Source organism: Monodelphis domestica, chromosome 4 (genome assembly GCF_027887165.1).
Source record: "Monodelphis domestica isolate mMonDom1 chromosome 4, mMonDom1.pri, whole genome shotgun sequence".
NCBI lineage: Eukaryota > Metazoa > Chordata > Mammalia > Didelphimorphia > Didelphidae > Monodelphis > Monodelphis domestica.
Genome location: NC_077230.1, coordinates 73,432,868 through 73,452,075, shown reverse-complemented (window position 1 = coordinate 73,452,075; position 19,208 = coordinate 73,432,868). Strand labels below are relative to the sequence as shown.

The 19,208-nt window shown below is 37.4% G+C and overlaps 2 protein-coding genes across 5 annotated transcripts in view; one reads left to right on the top strand and one right to left on the bottom strand.

Annotated features, from left to right (window-relative positions):
• LOC103096269 (OX-2 membrane glycoprotein-like) overlaps positions 1 to 14,205 on the bottom strand; it is a 51,644-nt gene extending 37,439 nt beyond the window's left edge. Inside the window, exons 1-3 of one of the 2 annotated variants that reach the window (XM_007493666.3) lie at positions 13,290 to 14,205; positions 3,319 to 3,663; positions 2,013 to 2,336 (exon numbers count right to left, since the gene is read on the bottom strand). In XM_007493666.3, coding sequence (XP_007493728.3) covers positions 2,013 to 2,336; positions 3,319 to 3,663; positions 13,290 to 13,467 — 847 coding nt within the window. In that variant the 5' untranslated portion in view covers positions 13,468 to 14,205. The remainder of the gene's footprint in view (positions 1 to 2,012; positions 2,337 to 3,318; positions 3,664 to 13,289) is intronic. The other variant, XM_056793457.1, reaches the window with a different exon arrangement.
• Positions 14,206 to 14,438: 233 nt separating this feature from the next.
• The window catches only part of SLC9C1 (solute carrier family 9 member C1), a 98,990-nt gene continuing 94,220 nt past the window's right edge, over positions 14,439 to 19,208 (top strand). For 2 of the 3 annotated variants that reach the window (XM_056793456.1, XM_007493665.3), the window contains exons 1-3: positions 14,439 to 14,502; positions 14,844 to 14,911; positions 17,963 to 18,148. In XM_056793456.1, coding sequence (XP_056649434.1) covers positions 18,001 to 18,148 — 148 coding nt within the window. In that variant the 5' untranslated portion in view covers positions 14,439 to 14,502; positions 14,844 to 14,911; positions 17,963 to 18,000. Of the gene's footprint in view, positions 14,503 to 14,523; positions 14,912 to 17,962; positions 18,149 to 19,208 lie in introns of those variants that run through there. The other variant, XM_007493663.3, reaches the window with a different exon arrangement.

Here is a 19,208-nt window from a genome sequence, read left to right as displayed (position 1 = left end):
AATCAGTTTTAGTGTTATTGTTACTGAGAGCTTCAGAGTTTTAGGGACCCACCACCCTCAGCCTCCTCAGTATCAGGGTTAGGTATGCCTGGACTTCCCCCAAAAAGCATTTTTTTTAAAAGAATGTAATTATTTTAGTTTTTTTTTAAAATCACATATTTTTCTTTGACTTCTTAAAGAGAGATTAAAGAATTATTCAATGTTCCCAGGTCTTACTGAAATTTATATGCTTGGAACTATTTATTACCATTAAAGAAGCCTCAGACTGTAGTCACATGTGAGAACTTGAGTCTTCATTTTGTAAGTTTTCTACCTCTTCCCAGACTTACAGGCTATTATTTCAGACTTTTTGCTTTTGGGACTTGTAGCAAACTTTTTGTCTGTCTGCTCTGCTATGTCTAATCTGTCCTGCCCTAAACAAATATATAACTAGCATCACTAGACTTTCATATTGATAGAAGCCTTTTTGGATTGGCAAAAAATTGAAAACTAAGAGAATGTACATCCATTCAGGAACAGCTGAATAAATTGTAGCATGTGAATATGATGGAATATTATTGTGCTGAAAGAAATTAGAGGATTGATTATTTATAAGGAAAAGCCATTGAACTGATTGATACAGAATGAAGTGAGCAGGATCCAAAGAACAATCTATATTATAATATCAGTATTATAAAAGTGGATAATCTTGAGGATTTATAAATTGATACAGAATAAAATCAGCAGAACTAGGAGATTTATTTATATGATAAAAACAATACTGTAAAAATAAACAACTTTTGTAAGTTGTTAGAAATGACCTATAATTGGGGGCAGCTGGGTAGCTCAGTGGATTGAGAGCCACGCCTAGAGATGGGAGGTCCTGGGTTCAAATCTGGACTCAGAAACTTCCCAGCTGTATGACCCTGGGCAAATCACTTGACCCCCATTGCCTAGCCCTTACCACTCTTCTGCCTTGGAGCCAATATACAGTATTGACTCCAAGACAGAAGGGAAAGGGTTTTTAAAAAAGAAAGAAAAAAAAAGAAATGACCTATAATTAGAACAAAGACCATTCTTGATTCCAGAGGACCAACAATGGAGCATATTCATTACAGAGATATGACAGACATAAGATATAAAATGAAATATACATACACATGTATAGTATGTAGCTACTGAGGGAATTCATTTGCTTGACTATGATTATTTGTTACAAGAAATTTCTCTTTTTTCCCCCCCAAATGGGCAGAGACTGAGAAGGAGAGAAATTAAATTTCTGTTAATTTCTTTTTTCAAATTTTCCCCAATTACATGTAAAAAGTTTCCAATATTTTAAAAAGAATTTTGAGCATCAAATTTTCTCCTTCCTTCCCCTTATCCCTTCTACCCCACTGAGGTGTTAAGCAATCTGATAAAAATTTTGTATGTGCAATCATGTAAAACATTTTCCCATAATAAAACTTTTGTGGAAAAAAACCTACCCCCCCAAAAAAATAAGAAACTGAAAAAGGTTTGCTTTGTTCTGGATTCAGACTCCATCAGTTCTTTCTCTGGAAGCAGAAGGCAGTTTTTATCACGAATCTTTTAGAATTGTTTTTGATTATTGTATTGTTGAGAATAACTGTTATTCACAATTGTTTATCATTCAAATACTGCTGTCAGTGAGTACCGTGGTTCAGCTTATTTCATTCTGCTTCAGTTCAGGTAAGTCTTTCCAGGCTTTTCCAAGTTCCTTCTGCTCATCAATTCTTGCAAAACAATAATATACCATTACAATCATATACTTTGACTCACTCAGTCAATCTCCAATTCATGGCTATTGCCTCACTTTCCAATTCTTTGCACCTACAAAGAGAGCTGCTTTAAATATTTTTGTATGTATAGATTCTTCACGTTTTTGTTTTCTATCTCTTTGAGACTTGTAAGACTTAAAAGTCTTACAATCTTATATTGAAATGATATTTTATATACACACAATATTTCATTTATCTAAAATTCATGGCCCACAAATATTTCAATCTGAATTTTACCTTGTTGGTCTCCACTTTTTTTATAGTCTTCTTTCTGAGGAAGAGAAACAAGTGCTGTTCTCTTCCCTTGAGGGTGATCCATGTCACAGGACACATTCTGTAGTTTCAAGTTTCTCACAGCTTCCAGAGAGATATTATACCATTGGGTGACAGTAGCTGTGCCATCTGGATTCTGGTCAATACATGCAGTAGGGGATCCTATTAACACCCTCCTGTTGGAGAAGGTGATCTGAGGGGCAGGCTTTCCTGTAGCTGAGCAGATGACTGTAACAGTTGCCTTGATGATGGATTGAGGTTGGATCTCAGTTCTTAATTCAGACACAGCTAAGTCAAGCAAAAAGAAAATTCAGAAATCATTCATATCCATAGAGCAAAGAAGTGATTTCAGTTTGGGCTTATAATTTAATTTGCTTAGGGAACTCTCAAGCAGTTCAGCAATTTATAGAGTTTCCTGGAATCACTGAATGGTTCAACAAATTTCCCAGAGTCACATAGTCAGTTATGGATCAGAGGGTGAGATATGAACCCAGTTCTTCCTGTCTCCTAGGCCAAGCCTGGAGTTGATTAGGCTAAGTTGCCTTCCAGTGATATACTGATGTTCATCCCCCAATTTTTTTTTGTGAAGCTTAAATGTATCGATAATTGTTTTGTTTCTTTTTTGGTATATTTGTAGCCATTCCCTTCTAGGCTCCATAAACTTCATTTTAAGAATAGTAAGAATGTATACCTTCTTGAAGCCTTTAAAATGATTTTATTTGGGGGCATACAATCCTAAACTTTGAATATTATCAGGGGAAGAGAAGTTACTAAACGTAAAGAAACAGCCGGGGTAGTGGGGAGGGGGCATGGTGAAGGTCGGGAGTGAGTTAGCAGTCACAATTGAACCCCAGCTGACTTCTTTGAGCGATTCCTTATATTGCCCTACTCTTATCTTCTATACATTTAGCTGTTTTTTACTATTGTTTAAAAATAAGGATCTACCTTTAAATACTTAATACTAAATAATACTAAATACTTAAATACTTTATGTGTGCTTAGCACTTTTATAGCCTCCATCCTAATTTACTCAACAAAAAATATTCAGATTTATTTCACTGGTCATGAGCACATAAATGTGTCATTTGATATAGGAGGTTTATGGTGGCATAATGAGAAGTCTGGATAAAACAATTTCTAAATTGCTTTCAGTTCTAATATGCTAGGACTATAGATTCTACCTTAAGTATTTGTATTATTAATTGTCGGTAAAATGAAATGTTTGCCCAGTCCCCTCTTCCCCCTGATACAAAGATAGTTTTATATTTACCCTGTACACTGAAGCAGATCTGTCCTCCATGGATACCATTTGGAAAAACATTGAAGAGACATTTGTAACATGCTTCATCCTCCAAAGTCACATTCTGTATTGTCACGCTTGATGATGTCAGCTCTGTACTGCTACTGTAGTAAAAATGCTTGTTGTACGGGGGGTGAATTTTTTCACCATACATAGTGCTGTAGGTGCCTATGTTTTCTGGTGTACGTCCCTTCAGCTTCTGCCAGGTAATCTGCAGAACAGTCGCAGTAGTGATGGCCAGGTTACATTTCAGGGTTATATTGTTCCCAAGGAAGGCTGTTTCAGGGCTCTTCATGACAAAAACAGAATCTGGAGCTACACGGGGAAAAAAACCACAAGGAGAAGAAAAAAAACACATAGAAACTGAATAAATGGAAATAGGGTGGAGTAGTTGAAAGACCATTGAGTAGGTCACTTGACCAACAAGAATGGAGAGCTAGACATCTTTAATCCTCATGACCTGCTCAAACTTCTCCAGAACAGAAATTAAGCACAAAGATAAAACAACTCTAATTGTCTCCATGGTCCAGGATACCTGAAACTAAAAGGTGAAACAAACAAACAAACAAACAAACAAAAACAAATAAATGGATGCCTTCTCCTATCCAGCCATGCTACCAGCCTTGAAGCTGCACTAGCTGATCTAAAGTCCTGACCCTCTGTCCCCTTCTCCTTCTTTCCAGTGGAGATCCAAGCCAAAAATATCAGAAGTTTACTGAGATCTGAGTGTCCAAGGTTCAATAACATTCTGTGCTGCCAAAAGATTTCTTTTTTTTCTTTTTTTAAACCCTTACCTTCCATCTTGGAGTCAATACTGTATATTGGCTCCAAGGCAGAAGAGTGGTAAGGGCTAGGCAATCGGGGTGAAGTGACTTGCCCAGGGTCACACAGCTGGGAAGTGTCTGAGGCCAGATTTGAACCTAGGACCTCCCATCTCTAGGCCTGGCTCTCAATCCACTGAGCCACCCAGCTGCCCCCTCAAAAGATTTCTACAGGAGTTTGGAGGAAAAGAAAGGATCAAGATATGTTTCCAGATTTAAATAGATTCCAACTCCATAGGCCATCCCACTCTACCCTTTCCTCCCCTAATCTAAGAGGCCCAAGTGATAGAAATTACTTTTGAGTGTAATGGTACCAGTGTGACAGAGTTCTGAAGTGGTGGACCAGAGAACTAAGGACAAAAGGAATGAGAAAAGACAATGTGGTGGTGGTAGAGAGAAACTATGCAGTATTCAGCATACCATAAATTCAGCAACCATAAAGTGCTTACTAGGGGCAGCTGGGTGGCACAGTTGGATAGAACATTGGACTTAGAATCAGGAAGACTCATCTTCCTGAGTTCAAATCTGGCCTCAGACACTCACTAGCTGTATGACCCTGGGCAACACACTTATCTCATTATGCTTCAGTTTCTTCATCTGTTAAATGAGTTGAAGAAGGCACTTAAGTGTCTTTGCCAAGAAAACCCCAATTAGGGTCACAGAGAGTTGGACATGACTGAAAAATGACTGAACAACAACCAAAGTGCCTATTACATGCTAGGCAATGTTCTTAGTGCTGGGAATATGAGTAAGGACTGGAAAGAGGCTTACAACTTAATGAATTGTGTGTATGGGGGAAATAACACACACAAGGAGGCAGGGAAGTGGAGGAGAGAACATGGGGTATCCAGAACATCTTGTTTTGTGGAATTGAGACTGGACAGAGCAGTAAATGAAAAATGGAGTGAACAGAGAATCTCTAGAATACACTATAAGAAAGGCATTGAGAGGAGTTCGGGACTCTACCTACAGCTCTCCAAATAGAGGGAAGAGGAGGCTAAGGAAGGTGGCATCACTCAAGAATGGAGTTAGCAGAATGGTGGTAAGATTAGAAGTGATGGATGAGCTTATCCTGAGAGAGGCATGTTTCATGAAAGTGAGACCAGGCAAAACATCTGGATTGAGACTACATAAATGGGGGGGGGGGGATGAATATTCAATAATAAAGAGATACTTGAAATATTGCTAGAAAGAAAACCAGACCTGAAGAGACTCCCTGATTATTGAAAAATAGGAGGAATGAACGAATTAATGCAGCAGTCAAACACAGCAAAAGAAACAGTGACAACAGAGAAAGCAGTAAAAGACACAAGGAGGCAGTGGTGAAGGTGGACACTGGGTGATAACAATGGAAAAGCAGTGGGACATTATGGACAGAACATGGTGACACCCTGCCCATAGTAAAGGCAGTTCTCCTGATGATGGCTCTTAAGGGTAAAGAGAAATGTTGTGTGAAGGGACCTGATTCTGGGTGTTATCTGGCATAATGATGCTTGAAAGGAGTATATTCCTCACCCTGGGAGTCAGGGACTTGAAATTCCTAGGGACAACTGATACCTAGGGTCGTGGGAGGATTGATCAAAGGAGGAGATTTTGAAGTAAATGGGGAAAGAAAGAAGGTAACCAGGGGGAGAGTATAGATCAGTAGAAATATTTTAAAGATTTGGGGGATGAGGGGTCCTGCCATGAGTTCTCTCTGTCACCTGCAGATGATGGCACTGGTTTGGGAGTGAAGGACCATTGAAAAGGGAAAAATACTCAATTCAAGTTCTACAAGAAAGTGGAAAAACTGTCTAGAGGATAGAGCCTAGAATAGATATCTTGGAAGTTTTGATTCCATGAAGAATACAAAGAATAATGAAGGATTAGATAATTAGATTATGAACCAGGATGAGGTTGTTCAGAAAATGGAAAGAGAGGATGAATATAAAAAAGAGAATATCTGTGTGTGTGTGTGTGTGTGTGTGTGTGTGTGTGTGTATTTAAAACATATATACCATGATGGCTATTCCCCAATAGATAAGTGGTCAAAGGATATGAGCAAATGGTTCTCAAAAGAAGAATTGAAAAATACTAACAATCACCTGAAAGAATACTCCAAAACTTTAATAAAAGAAATGCAAATCAAAACAACCCTGAGGTTTTATCTCATGTTCTAAAAACTGACAAAGATGATAAAAAGCAACAATGCTCAATGTTAGATGGATTATGGAATGGTAGGCACACTAACATATTATTGGTGGAGCTATGAAATCATATATCAAATTTGGAAAACATTTTGAAATTATACAATAAAGTTATGAAAATTTTGAACAAGAGAGACCATTGCTGAACTAATTCCCCAAAGAAGCCATTGACAAGAAGAAAATCTCTACGTACACCAAAATATTAACATTTTTTTGTGATAACAAAGAATTGGAAGCAAAATATATACCTATCTATTAAAGAATGGATAAAATAATGGAATATTACTATGCTATAAGAAATTATGTATGTGATCAGTACAGAGAAGAATGGAAAGATCTAAATGAACTGATGCAGCATGAAGTAGAAGTAAAAAAAATATGTATGTATGTATGTGTGTATATATATATATATATATACATGTATATATGTATAAATGCTGTATATAGTACCAACAACTATGCTAATGGAAATGACAACCACACACAAAATGATCAAAATGGAATGTAACAAAATTATAAAGATTAAGCATGACTAAAATGAATAATTTTGAGAGGATACCTTTAGCTCACTCCTTCATGGAGGTAGGAATTACTTAAGTGTTATGCATTGTACATGTTTGTGAATTTTTTAATTTATTGCTCAATTTTGCTGAACTTTTCTTTTTGTTTCCTTTTGGGAGCACCTTTAAAAATACTATTTGATGCAAAAATATAAACGGCCTAGACTAACAGAGGAAGAAAAAGACTACCTAAACAACCCCATGTCAGAAAAAGAAATTGATTGGACAAGCTATCAAAGAACTCCCTAAGAAAAAATCCCCAGCTCCAGATGGATTCACAAATAAAATTCTATCAAACATTCAAAGAACAACTAATGCCAATATTATACAAATTATTTGACAGAATAAGCAAAGAAGGAGTTCTACCAAATTCCTTTTATGACACAAATATGGCACTGATTCCAAAGCCAGGAAGGTCAAAAACAGAGAAAGAAAAAACTATAGACCAATCATCTTAATGAATATAGATGCAAAAATTTTAAATAGGATACTAGCAAAAAATTCCAGCAAGTGATCATGAGGGTTATTCACTATGACCAGGTAGGATTCATACCAAGAATGCAAGGATCGTTCAGTATTAGGAAAAGCATCCACATAATTGACCATATTAAAAAGCAAACTGATAAAAATCACATGATTATCTCAATAGATGCAGAAAAAGCCTTTGATAAAATACAACACCCATTCTTATAGAAAACACTAGAAAGTATAGGAATAGAAGGGCCTTTCCTAAAAACAATAAACAGAATATATCTAAAACCATCAGCCAACATCATCTGCAATGGGGATAAACTAGAAGCCTTCCCAATAAGATCAGGAGTCAAACAAGGATGGCCATTGTGACCTCTATTATTTAACATTGTGCTAGAAACACTAGCTGTAGTGATTAGAGAAGGAAAAGAAATTGAATGTATTAAAATAGGCAATGAGGAGGCCAAGCTCTCACTCTTTGCAGATGATATGATGGTCTACTTAAAGAGTCCTAGAGAATAAACCAAAAAGCTAGTGGAAATAATCAACAACTTTAGCAAAGTTGCAGGATACAAAATAAACCCACATAAGTCATCAGCATTTCTATATGTCCCCAACACATCTCATCAGTAAGAATTAGAAACAGAAATTCCATTTAAAATCACCCTAGACAATATAAAATACTTAGGAATCTATCTGCTTAGACAAACACAGGAACTATATGAACACAACTACAAAACACTCTCCGCACAATTAAAACTAGATCTAAACAATTAGAAAAACATTGATTGCTCATGGGTAGGATGAGCTAACATAATAAAAATGACAATCCTATTCAAATTAATTTACTTATTCAGTGCCATACACATTGAACTACCAAAAAAGTTTTTTACTGAATTAGAAAAAAACAACAAAAGTTCATTTGGAAGAACAAAAGATCAAGGATATCCAGGGAATTCATGAAAAAAAAATGTGAAAGAAGGAGGACTTGTAGTCCCAGATCTCAAACTATGCTATAAAGCAGTGGTCATCAAAACAATTTGGTACTTGCTAAGAGACAGAGAAGAGGAACAGTGGAATAAACTTGGGATAAATGACCTCAGCAAGACAGTCTATGATAAACACAAAGATCCCAGATTTTTGGACCAAAATCCACCATTTGATAAAAACTGCTGGGAAAATTGGAAGACAGTATGGGAGAGATTAGGTTTGGATCAACATCTCACACTGTACACCAAGATAAACTCAGAATGGGTGACTGACCTGAATATAAAGAAGGAAACTATAAGCAAATTAGGTGAACACAGAATAGTATACATATCAGATCTTTGGGAAAGGGAAGACTTAAAAACCAAGCAACAGCTAGAAAAAAAATCACAAAATCTAAAATCAATAATTTTGATTACATCAAATTAAAAAGGTTTTGTTCAAACAAAACTAATGCAACCAAAATTAGAAGTGAAGTAATAAATTGGGAAATAACCTTCATAACAAAAACCTCTGACAAAGGTCTAATTACTCAAATTTATAAAGAGCTAAATCAGTTGTGCAAAAAATCAAGCCATTGTCCAATTGATAAATGGGCAAGGGACATGAATAAGCAATTTTCAGTTAAAGAAATCAAAACTATTAATAAGCACATGAAAAAGTGTTCTAAATCTCTTATAATCAGAGAAATGCAAATCAAAACAACTCTGAGGTATCACCTCACACCTAGCAGATTGGCTAACATGACAGCAAAGGAAAGTAATGAATGCTGGAGGGGATGTGGCAAAGTTGGGACATTAATGCATTGCTGGTGGAGTTGTGAATTGATCCAACCATTCTGGAGGGCAATTTGGAACTATGCCCAAAGGGCACTAAAAGACTGTCTGCCCTTTGATCCAGCCAAAGCACTGCTGGGTTTGTACCCCCAAAGAGATAATAAGGAAAAAGACATGTACAAAAATATTTATAGCTGCGCTCTTTGTGGTGGCAAAAAATTTGGTAAAATGAGGGGATGACCATCAATTGGGGAATGACTGAACAAATTGTGGTATATGTTGGTGATGGAATACTATTGTGCTCAAAGGAATAATAAAGTGGAGGAATTCCATGGTGACTGGAACAACCTCCAGGAATTGATGCAGAGCAAAAGGAGCAGAACCAGGAGAACATTATACACAGAGACTGATACACTGTGATACAATCGAATGTAATAGACTTCTCCATTAGTGGCAATGAACAATCCGGAGGGATCTACAAGAAAGAACACTATCCACATTCAGAGGAAAAACTGTGGGAATAGAAATGCTGAAGAAAAACAACTGCTTGACTACATGGGTCAAGGGGATATGGTTGTGGATGTAGACTCTAAATGAACATCCTAATGCAAACACCAACAACAAGGAAATAGGTCTTGATCAAGGACACATGTAATACCAAGTGGAATTGCACATTGGCTGCATGAAGGGTGGGTATGAAGGGGAGGGAGGGAAATAATATAATTCTTGTAACCAAGGAATAATGTTCTAAATTGACTTAATAAATTAACTTAAATTAAAAAATAAATAAAAATGCAAATGAAGGGAATGAGATAATAAATACATTTGTGTATTTGTAAAGAAAAAAATATAGCAACCAGCATCAACAATAACAGAATAATAATGGAGAAGCCTTTAAGATATTTCTTTCTAACCATGCACAAGATGACATGAGTAAAAGCAGCAGTCAAACAAAAGTAATGATGGAGAAAAGAGCCTGAAATATCACGAATTAAACCTCACCACACTTTTCCTACAGGTAAATAAATATTTTTAATGTTACTAAATTGATGTCTGTTCTTGATTTCAAAGAGGACATCACATTATTTGGATTTCATTGAATCAAAGTTGCTCAAGTCATCAGCCTCAATCTCTCTTTAAAATCATCAAAGACAAGTGGCAAGACAAAAGTCAAGATGATTGGCATTGGCCTGGGATGAAGTGGGTGATCAAGGTCCAAGCACACCACAGCACCTACTTCAGCCTTTTTCATGGCTGTTGGAACAAATAATTTGGCCATTTCTTCAGAAGAAGTCTTCACAAGCTTGAGGTAAACATCCAGCAAAATCACTGACTTGTCTGCTAGCCCATCTGCCAAGATAATTTAACAGTTTCTTTGTGCCACAGGTGAAACTTGGGTGAAAGGTTCACAAAGGTAGATGAAGAGTCCTGAAAGAGGCTGGGCAAGCCCGCATACCAGATGTGCTATTCTTCCTCGAACAACCCATGCTCCCTAGGATTAAATTATAGTATAAGAAGATATATAAAAATGGGAAGGGCTGGGGAGGAAGATAGAAGGAAAACACACCTGGAGAGGAGGGTCATGATGCCTCTGCAATCTAAACAATCTGCTTAAATTTTTTGGCTCTCCCTTTATTCCAGAGAAAGTCTGAATCTTTTTTCTTTTATGAAGTGTTTTTGGTACCTTATTATGGATTTTGGGTTAAATATGCATTTCTGAGTTGCTAAACTCTTTCTACATGGTCTGCTGATCTTTGTGTATTGTTTTCAGCTTCTGAAAAAAATCTCTGAAAATTCCCATTTAATTTCTTATGCCAATTTACAATATATTGAAACTGTGATGGGGAAAGTCACTATGTGGAACGGTTAACTGTATATGATGTGCCCCAATTAAGTAAAAGTTTAACAAAGGGGGAAATTAACCCTGTCTTTTAGTAAGAGAAGAGCTCACAGGAGATTTAGCAATAGAGCTAAAGGAATGATTGGAAAGGGATGAAAGAAAGGTAGGAATCTTGTTTCAGTGGTGGAAGAGGATGACCACTGATGAATGTTCTCATGGATGAAGAGATAGTCTAGAAAGGAAGATCTGGAATTTACCTTAAATCTAATCTGCAAGGATTGGCTACTGAGAGAGACCACATATTGTGCCTCAGGAGGAAAATTAGAACTCCTTGGGACAATTGACAAAAGAATGGGAAGTGGAAGGGGAGGGACCAAAGGGAGTCCTTAAATCTTACTCTCAGTGGAATTTTCTCAAAGAGAGAATAGCATAGACACACACTTAGCTGTTATAGAAATCTCTCTTACCCTAGATGAGTCTAGGAAGGAAAGGGTATAAGGGGTGTCAGGGCAATAGAGAGGACAAAGTAGGGGAGGTGGTGGTCAGAAGCAAAGCACTTTTGAAGATGGGCAGGGTAAAAATAGACACAGAGTAAGATAAACAGTGAAAATAGGAGGGAGGGAAATACACTAATTACAACTGAAATTTTTTTATAAGTTTCTCTAATAAAGGCCTTATTTCTGAACTACATAGAAAAATGAATCAAATGTATAAGAAAACATATTATTGTCCAATTAATAAATAATAGTCAAAAGATACAAACAAGCAATTTTCAGACAAAGCAATCAAAGCTATCTAATTTCATGTGAAAAAAAATAATCGAAATCACTATTGATTAGAGAAATGCAAATTAAAACCAACTGAGTACCACTTATCAGTTTGGCTGTTATGATAGAAAAGAAAAAGGACAATAAAGGGGATGTGGGGAAATCCAGACACTAATGTACTGTTGGGAGAATTGTTAACTGATACAACCATTCTGGAGAGCAATTTAGAATTATAGCTCAAAGGGCTATAAAATTATGTTTAACTTTTGATACAGATACACAATACAGGTCTGTTTCTCCAGCTCATTTAGAAGTTGAGGAAGTGGTAAGTGACTTGCCCAGGGTCAAATGGCTAGTAGTAAATGCCTGAGGTCAGATTTGAATTTAGTAACCTTCCTGATTCCAAGCCCAGGACACTGTCTGCTGCACCACCTAGATGTTCAGATGACTAAAGAGAAATCCTCAATAACTAAGTTAAAAAAAAAAAAGAATGAAGATCAGATGCTGAGCCTTTCAAATGGTAGTGGAAGGTGAAATAAAATATCTTTTAACAAAATGACAATAGAAATAGCTACATAGACGGTGTCCTGACTTGCTAGAGGAGACTTTTTCATTCTCCAGTGAAAAGCCAGCCACCTGTTTAGATAGAATCTCACTTCTTTCCACCATCACTCTACCTGTGTATGTGATGAAATATACCCTCCAAATCATACAATCCTTCAGAGCATTATTGCTCTATTCCCCCCCCCCACACACACACACAGTGGGCAGAAACACTTTTGGCTCCCTATTCCTCTTTTAGATAATCAGTTCACATTTATTAAGCACCTACAATATACATATACAATATACATGTGCTGGGCATGGGGGATGTAGACAATACTGAAAACAATACTGAAATAGTCCTGGTGCTTTAGGAACTTTTACTCTAGGGTGAGGATTCCTAAGGGATTTCAAGGGATCTGTGAACTTGGATGGAGAAAAACGAGTCCCATCTTTATTTTAATATAATTAGTTTCTATAGTAATCTTTTATTTTTTCATGCATTTAAAAATATTCTGAGAAGGGAATCCATAAGCTTCACCAGATGGCCAAAGGAGTCCAGGACCCATAAAAAATAAAGAATTCCTAAGTTAGAAGGATAAGAATGAGAAAAGAAACCCTACATATTATACATCTATACAAAACAGATGGAATATATATGAAAATCATAGAATAAAAGAATCTTCACTTATTTCACTTACCATCCCCCGGTATACAAAACACTGGAGCATGAGAGCAGTAATGCCAATCAGAGCAAAGTGTCCAGAAAGTGCCTGTCTTGTTAGTTCCCTATAAAAGACCACTCAGCTACATGAACTAATGCTATTATCTATTCAGAGAAAGTTCCCAGAGGGAAAAGTGACAGAATTCACGGGAATGATGAATAAGCTGCTCATTTTCCTTTGCAGGTTACCCAACATTCACTAGGGATCTCTTCGCAAAGATGGCATGCCCTTCAAATGCAGCTGGTCTAAATGGAAATCTACTTACCTTTTTCTTCTGCCCTGAGAAGGAAGAAGAGGAAAGGTTGGAGCAGGAACATCATTGAAACCATGCCTTCTGAACACCCCTCACTAACTAAAAGGCTCAAACAAAGGAGTTCTTTCGGTTTTTCATTGCCCCGCCCATAGCATTGCAGTGTGCTCTTTTTTAAAATCCTGATTGACATGCTACTTGCTTCAAATGCTTCTGAGACATGTTAAGGACAAAACAAAACACAGACCTGTTCCTGTGAACAAAAGATGGTACAAAAGTAGATGTCAAACTATTTCTTGTCGACATCTTGGTTTATTCTTAGTCTCTCTTTCTCTGTCTCTCAGTCTCAGTCTCTGGCTGCTTTGTGGACCTGTGTTTGGGCCTGGCTGTGACTTAGATGCGCAAGTCTGTGCTGGGGGATAGAAGAGGCTTGATTGGTTTGCTGTGGTGAGACCTGTTGCTGGCTTGCTGAGTTGCCACCTTCATTGGATTGTGTTTCCCCTCTTAACCTAATGAGGCATCTTTCCAGCTGACCTTGTCTTGAGAGGGAAAATTGCATCACCCCATCTTTTTTGGTTCTGCAGCTCCAGGATTCATTTTGAAGCATTGAAAAAGTTGTTTGGAGGTGTCTTGGAGGAGAGCTCTGGGAGTGCCTTCTTTCTTCCACTATCTTGGTTCCTGAGGTAAACAGGACTAAGTAACCCATGCAGGGTCACATAGTAAGTGTATGAGGCTAAATTCAAACTCAAGTCTTCCTGACTCCAAGCCTAGTGCTCATTCACCTAGCAGTCCCTCTATGTCTTCGTCTAAACATTCAAGAACATTTTACAGACAAGACAGCTTTAACCAACTTCTGCCTTTTATTTCAAATCCTTCACAAACATCACCTTCTTAGACAGACTGAGACTAAGAATAGCCACCTATAGTTGTTATAAACTAAAGAATTAAAATAATTTAAAAATGCAAATTACATTTGCCACCTCACAATGTCAAATTTCTCTAACTTAACTTCCTGTCCAACATGTGAAGTTCTCATGATAGACCAAGTGGGTGAATTGTGAATTCCTGGCTTGCACCAATTGACCAATCAGGCATCACCTGAGTGGTACTGGTCAGGTACTAGGGAGCCAATGGGTGAAGAGGAGGGGTGGGGCTTAAACAAGGTAACTGTCTACAGGGTTCAGTTAGCCACCTTCATGTCCTCACTGCCTAATGCTCTTCCTCCCTGGTAATCTAAATCTAAATTAGCTTCTTCCTAAGGGAAGCAGTTGCTTCCTCATACAACCACAGCCTTAGGCCAGCCACATTGCTGGAAATTGTCTCCTTTGCTCCCACTACTCAGGTTCCTGAGGTCTTTCCAGCTCTTGCTCTTCTTCCCACCCACCCTCTGAGCTCTTGGGCTAAATTCCAACACTTTATTATTATTTTTCATTCCAGGGCTGCCTTCTATGTTGTCACCAGATAATACAGTTCAGGCTAGACAATTCTCTCATGCCAATAAAGTGCAGTAACTGTGTCTTCAAGAAGGATGTATTATTGATGGTATATTGATGATGTTCATCTCCACAGATGTTGAGAGCTGATTTCTGAGACAGAAGAAGGACTCGTACCTAATCAAAAGTGAAGAAGCATTAAAAGTAAAGTAGATTACATTGCATACTTGTTCCTTTATCTTTAGATAGTGAGTAAGCCTGATGCTTTATTGTGAGGTAGAGAATTTACTGCTGGGAAATCTATCTTTCTGTCTAGATATTCACACCCTCGAGTTATGTTAGGCTGAGCATAGCTTTTGAACAGTCATTTAGATCTCAGTCCAAATAATGAATGAAAAGGTAAGCACTAGGGATATAAATACTAGAGGAAAGTTATTTCCTATGTTCAAAGGAACTTACATTCTAATGGGAGAGACAGCACATATGAGGAGTGGTGACAGGGGAAGCAAGTCACAAAGATAAAGAGGGGAGTGGAGCAACAGGGGCCATACATTGGACATATCTTTATCAGAGACAATAATAGTATTGATTTATCTACAGGATACAGAACAAGAGGCAGCAAGGAGACTGAAGTAGGTAGTCACTCATGAGCTGAGTCAGGGTACAAAATGGTAGAAAAATAAGGCAGAAAACTAAGCTCCTCCTAATCATGGTCCCGGGTGGTTTGATTTAAAGACTGGAGCAGCAACTCACCTACTTATTGGCAAATGTTAATGTTGAGAGGAAAAGAGAAATGATTATCTTATTTTACAGGGAGGAAGTTATTAGTATAACATTATTCTTTCCACCTTCATCTTATAGATAAAGAAATAAAACTATCTTTTTTTTTCTTTCTTTAAAGCCTTCTGTCTTAGCATCAATACTGTCTGCTGGTTCCAAGGGAGAAAAAACTTAAGGGTTAGGCAATAGGGGTTAAGTGACTTGTCCAGGGTCACACAGTTAGGTAGTGTCTGAGACTGCTTTTGAACCCAGGGCTCCCCATCTCTATCCCTGCTTCTCTGATGAGCCATTTATCTTGCCTCCAAAATATAACAATATTCAGGACTAACTCTTGAAATCCACATGATGGGGCAGCTAGGTAGTTCAGCAGGTAGAGTGCTAGACCTGGAATAAAGAAGAACTGGGTTCAAATCTGGCCTCCAACAATTCCTAACTTTATTTTTCAGAGCAAGTCACTCATCCCTGTTTGCCTAAAAAAAGTTCAGGAGCACCTAGCTCCTTCCTCGCTGTATGATTCCTTGGGCAAGTCATTTAACATTGTCTAGCCCTTGCCTTTCTGTTTTAGAGTTATTACTGAGACTGAAAGTAAGAATTAAAAAAAAAACCACATGGTGGGTTCAGAAAGAGTTTTTATTTACACAGGCAAAAAAAGAATAAGTGAATTCAACAATTTCCTGGTTAAGTCAATCAATATATAGAGAGCTAACACTAATTCTCTTTCTTCTACCCCAACCATCTTTTTCTTCAATAAGATCTCACATTATCTAAACTTTTGCCCTGTCAAGATTCAAGTCAGCAAGCAATTATTAAGGATCTATATTGTGGAAAGAACTGTAATAGGCACAGAAGATAAAAAGTCAATAAGGACCATAAATATAGTCCTTGCTCTAAGGGAGCTACCATAACCATAAGTGGATATAAATAAATACAAGAGAATCTGAAGAGTGAGCGAACATTAACAAACAGGAGATCAGGAAAGACTTTCCAAAAAAGTGGCTCCTGAAATAAAAGACCTAGAGATAGGAGATGCATGGTCAAGTCAGACTTTTAGCTTCTGTCAGATAGTCAGATAATCAATAAACCAAACATGGCAGCAGATGAAAGCTCTAGATGGATGCCAGAGTACCTACTTCAGAGTTTCTATTCTATACCTTTTATTTTATTCATTAGGAAACTGAGGTCTAGGTAAGTTAACTGATTTGCCCAAAGTCACACATGAAGTTTCAGAGGTAGGATCTGAACCTATTGTATGGTCATAAAATTAGTAGTGTGAGTACTGTAGTGTGGAATGGTAGAAGATATGATTGGCCATGACACTTGGAGTCCCGAAGCCCCCAAGCAATCCCAACAAACCCTCTATGTTATTTTTGCTGTTTCCAATTAAAGTCATAGGCTAATAGGACTGAAAATTAGAAGCCCATTTAGTCCAAAGTTCTCATATTACAGATGGAGAAACTGTGACGTAGGAAAAGTGGAACGACTTGTTCATTATCATACAGATAATAAATGGTGGAACTGAAATGTAATGTCAGATACTCTTACTTCAAATCCAACATTCCATCTGTTGCATTATTTATTTACTAAATAGCAACTTTGTGGATCATTGAATTGAGAGCCAGACCTAGAGATCGGAGGTTCAAATTTGACCCTAGTCACTTCCCAGCTGTGTGACCCTGAGCAAGTTTCTTAACCTCAATTGCCTAGTTCTTACCACTCTTCTGTCTTGGAACCAATACACAGTATTGTTTCTAAAATGAAAGATAAGGTTGTTTTTTTTTTAATATTACCTTGTAGAAACATAGTACTGTATTTAGAAATAGAAGGAATATTAAGATCTACAAGATCCAATTTCTTTGTTATTACAGACAATGAAACTTGGATAAAGTCCTCTGCAATCTTCAAAGTTCTATATAAATGGCAATTATTATTGATATTTACATCATATTCATCATCAACATTGTTGTAATAGTAATAATGTACATAACAATAGAACTAATAAGTAGCAGAAATAACATTTGTTCTCTGATTTCACAAATTTCTACTGCCTACAGTTCATTATTGGAGAAGGCACTCCCTTTTGTTTTGATGAATTTTATTGTCTAAACTTAAAGTAATAGAGAAAATGCCAATAAGGTAGATTAAGCTTAAAAACACATGTAGCACAAATTTCCTCTATAGAGATTCAATTGATAAATACTGGTTTCTACCCCTCTGCCCTAGTCACATCTCAGTCCTGTACCAACTTTTACAAGACTTGACTAGAAGCCCCTGAAGTACCTGAGAGACTGGTGTTATTGGTCATGCTACCCAACAGATGATAGAAGAAAGAAAGCAGAAAGCTTTCAGGTTGACCCAACATGATAAGAAGCTTCATTGGAAATAAAATAAAAGGATATTTATGAAAAGTATTACACAAATACTTTTTAGGGTGTAATGAAGTTAAATCTCATGTTTCTCTTATTCTGTGATATATAGGGAGAAGATTTCACAGTGAGATTCTCAGAGGTGGCAAGATGAAAAAAAGTTTCCGCAATTCCTCCAGCACATTGTCCTATAATGTAAATCACTCCTGGGCTATAAATTTTGGAGGTATATTATTCAGCCACTCAAAGGATCTCCCCAAAATTGTATTGGGATTATGTGTTGTGACTATACTTGGAGGTAGGTATACAATTCTTCTTCCTTAACAATTTATACAATTTTCTTTTATGTTTGCTATGCTGTAAAAGGAACATCCTACAGAACTAGGGAGTATTAATTAGTTAGGTGTTTTGAAAGTTTTTTCTAAGTGCAATGAAAGGTTTGAATCTACATAATCTGCTACTGGTAAGTGAAGAAGTTCAGAAAATTCTTTTTCCCATATAGGAGAATTATCTCACTGATGGGAAGCAATCAGAATGTCATATTAATCATTCCTCTTCTGTGCAACTCAAGGGTGGGTTTTCAGAGGGTTCTACTCTATCTATGTAAGATGAAATAACTTTGCTGAGAGAATACTGAGCTATGATTGCCCTGCAAATGGAGAAAAGACTTACTTAACTTGTTAAACAAATAATACCAGTTGGAACCTCAAAGGAGTCATGTCTTTATTTTTTATTAAACACCATAAAGAAGAAGAAATATTTGACTAAACAAATGCTTAAAAAAAGATTATGTGGGAAGCGGAGTCAAGATGGCGGCCTAGAAGGAGCAGAAGTTCAGACCTCTGAATACCCTTCCTTACCAATCATAAACTGAATGCTCCCAGAGGATTGAAAAACAAACTTAAGTCAGAGCCAAGGAACCCTCTTGCTGGACTTAATTCAAAAGGTACGTCCCCCAAAAAGCCGGAATCCGAGAACACTCAGGTTTAAGGGGAAGACAGAAGGAAGGTCCTAGGACCCATCCCCTCTCCCACCCAGAGCACTGAGACTTCCAGACTCCAGCGGCAGTAGGAACTTCTGGGCGGGCAAAGGTGCTGGTCTGGAGGGTGTACATTGCAACCAGGGATGTGATAAATTCAGAGTGTCCAACACAGATGGCAAGGAAGGAGCTAGAGAGGGAGCATAGACCTGGCAGCCTGGCCAGAGCTGTGGAGATCCTCCATATTTGATCCAGCCTTCCAGGAAGTTTTGGACTCATAGAACACCCAGCCCAACTAAGCTGAACTTAATCCCATCAAAAGTCTCCAGAACTCGGAAGGCAATTTAGTACTATGACCAAAGGGCAATAAAAGACTGTC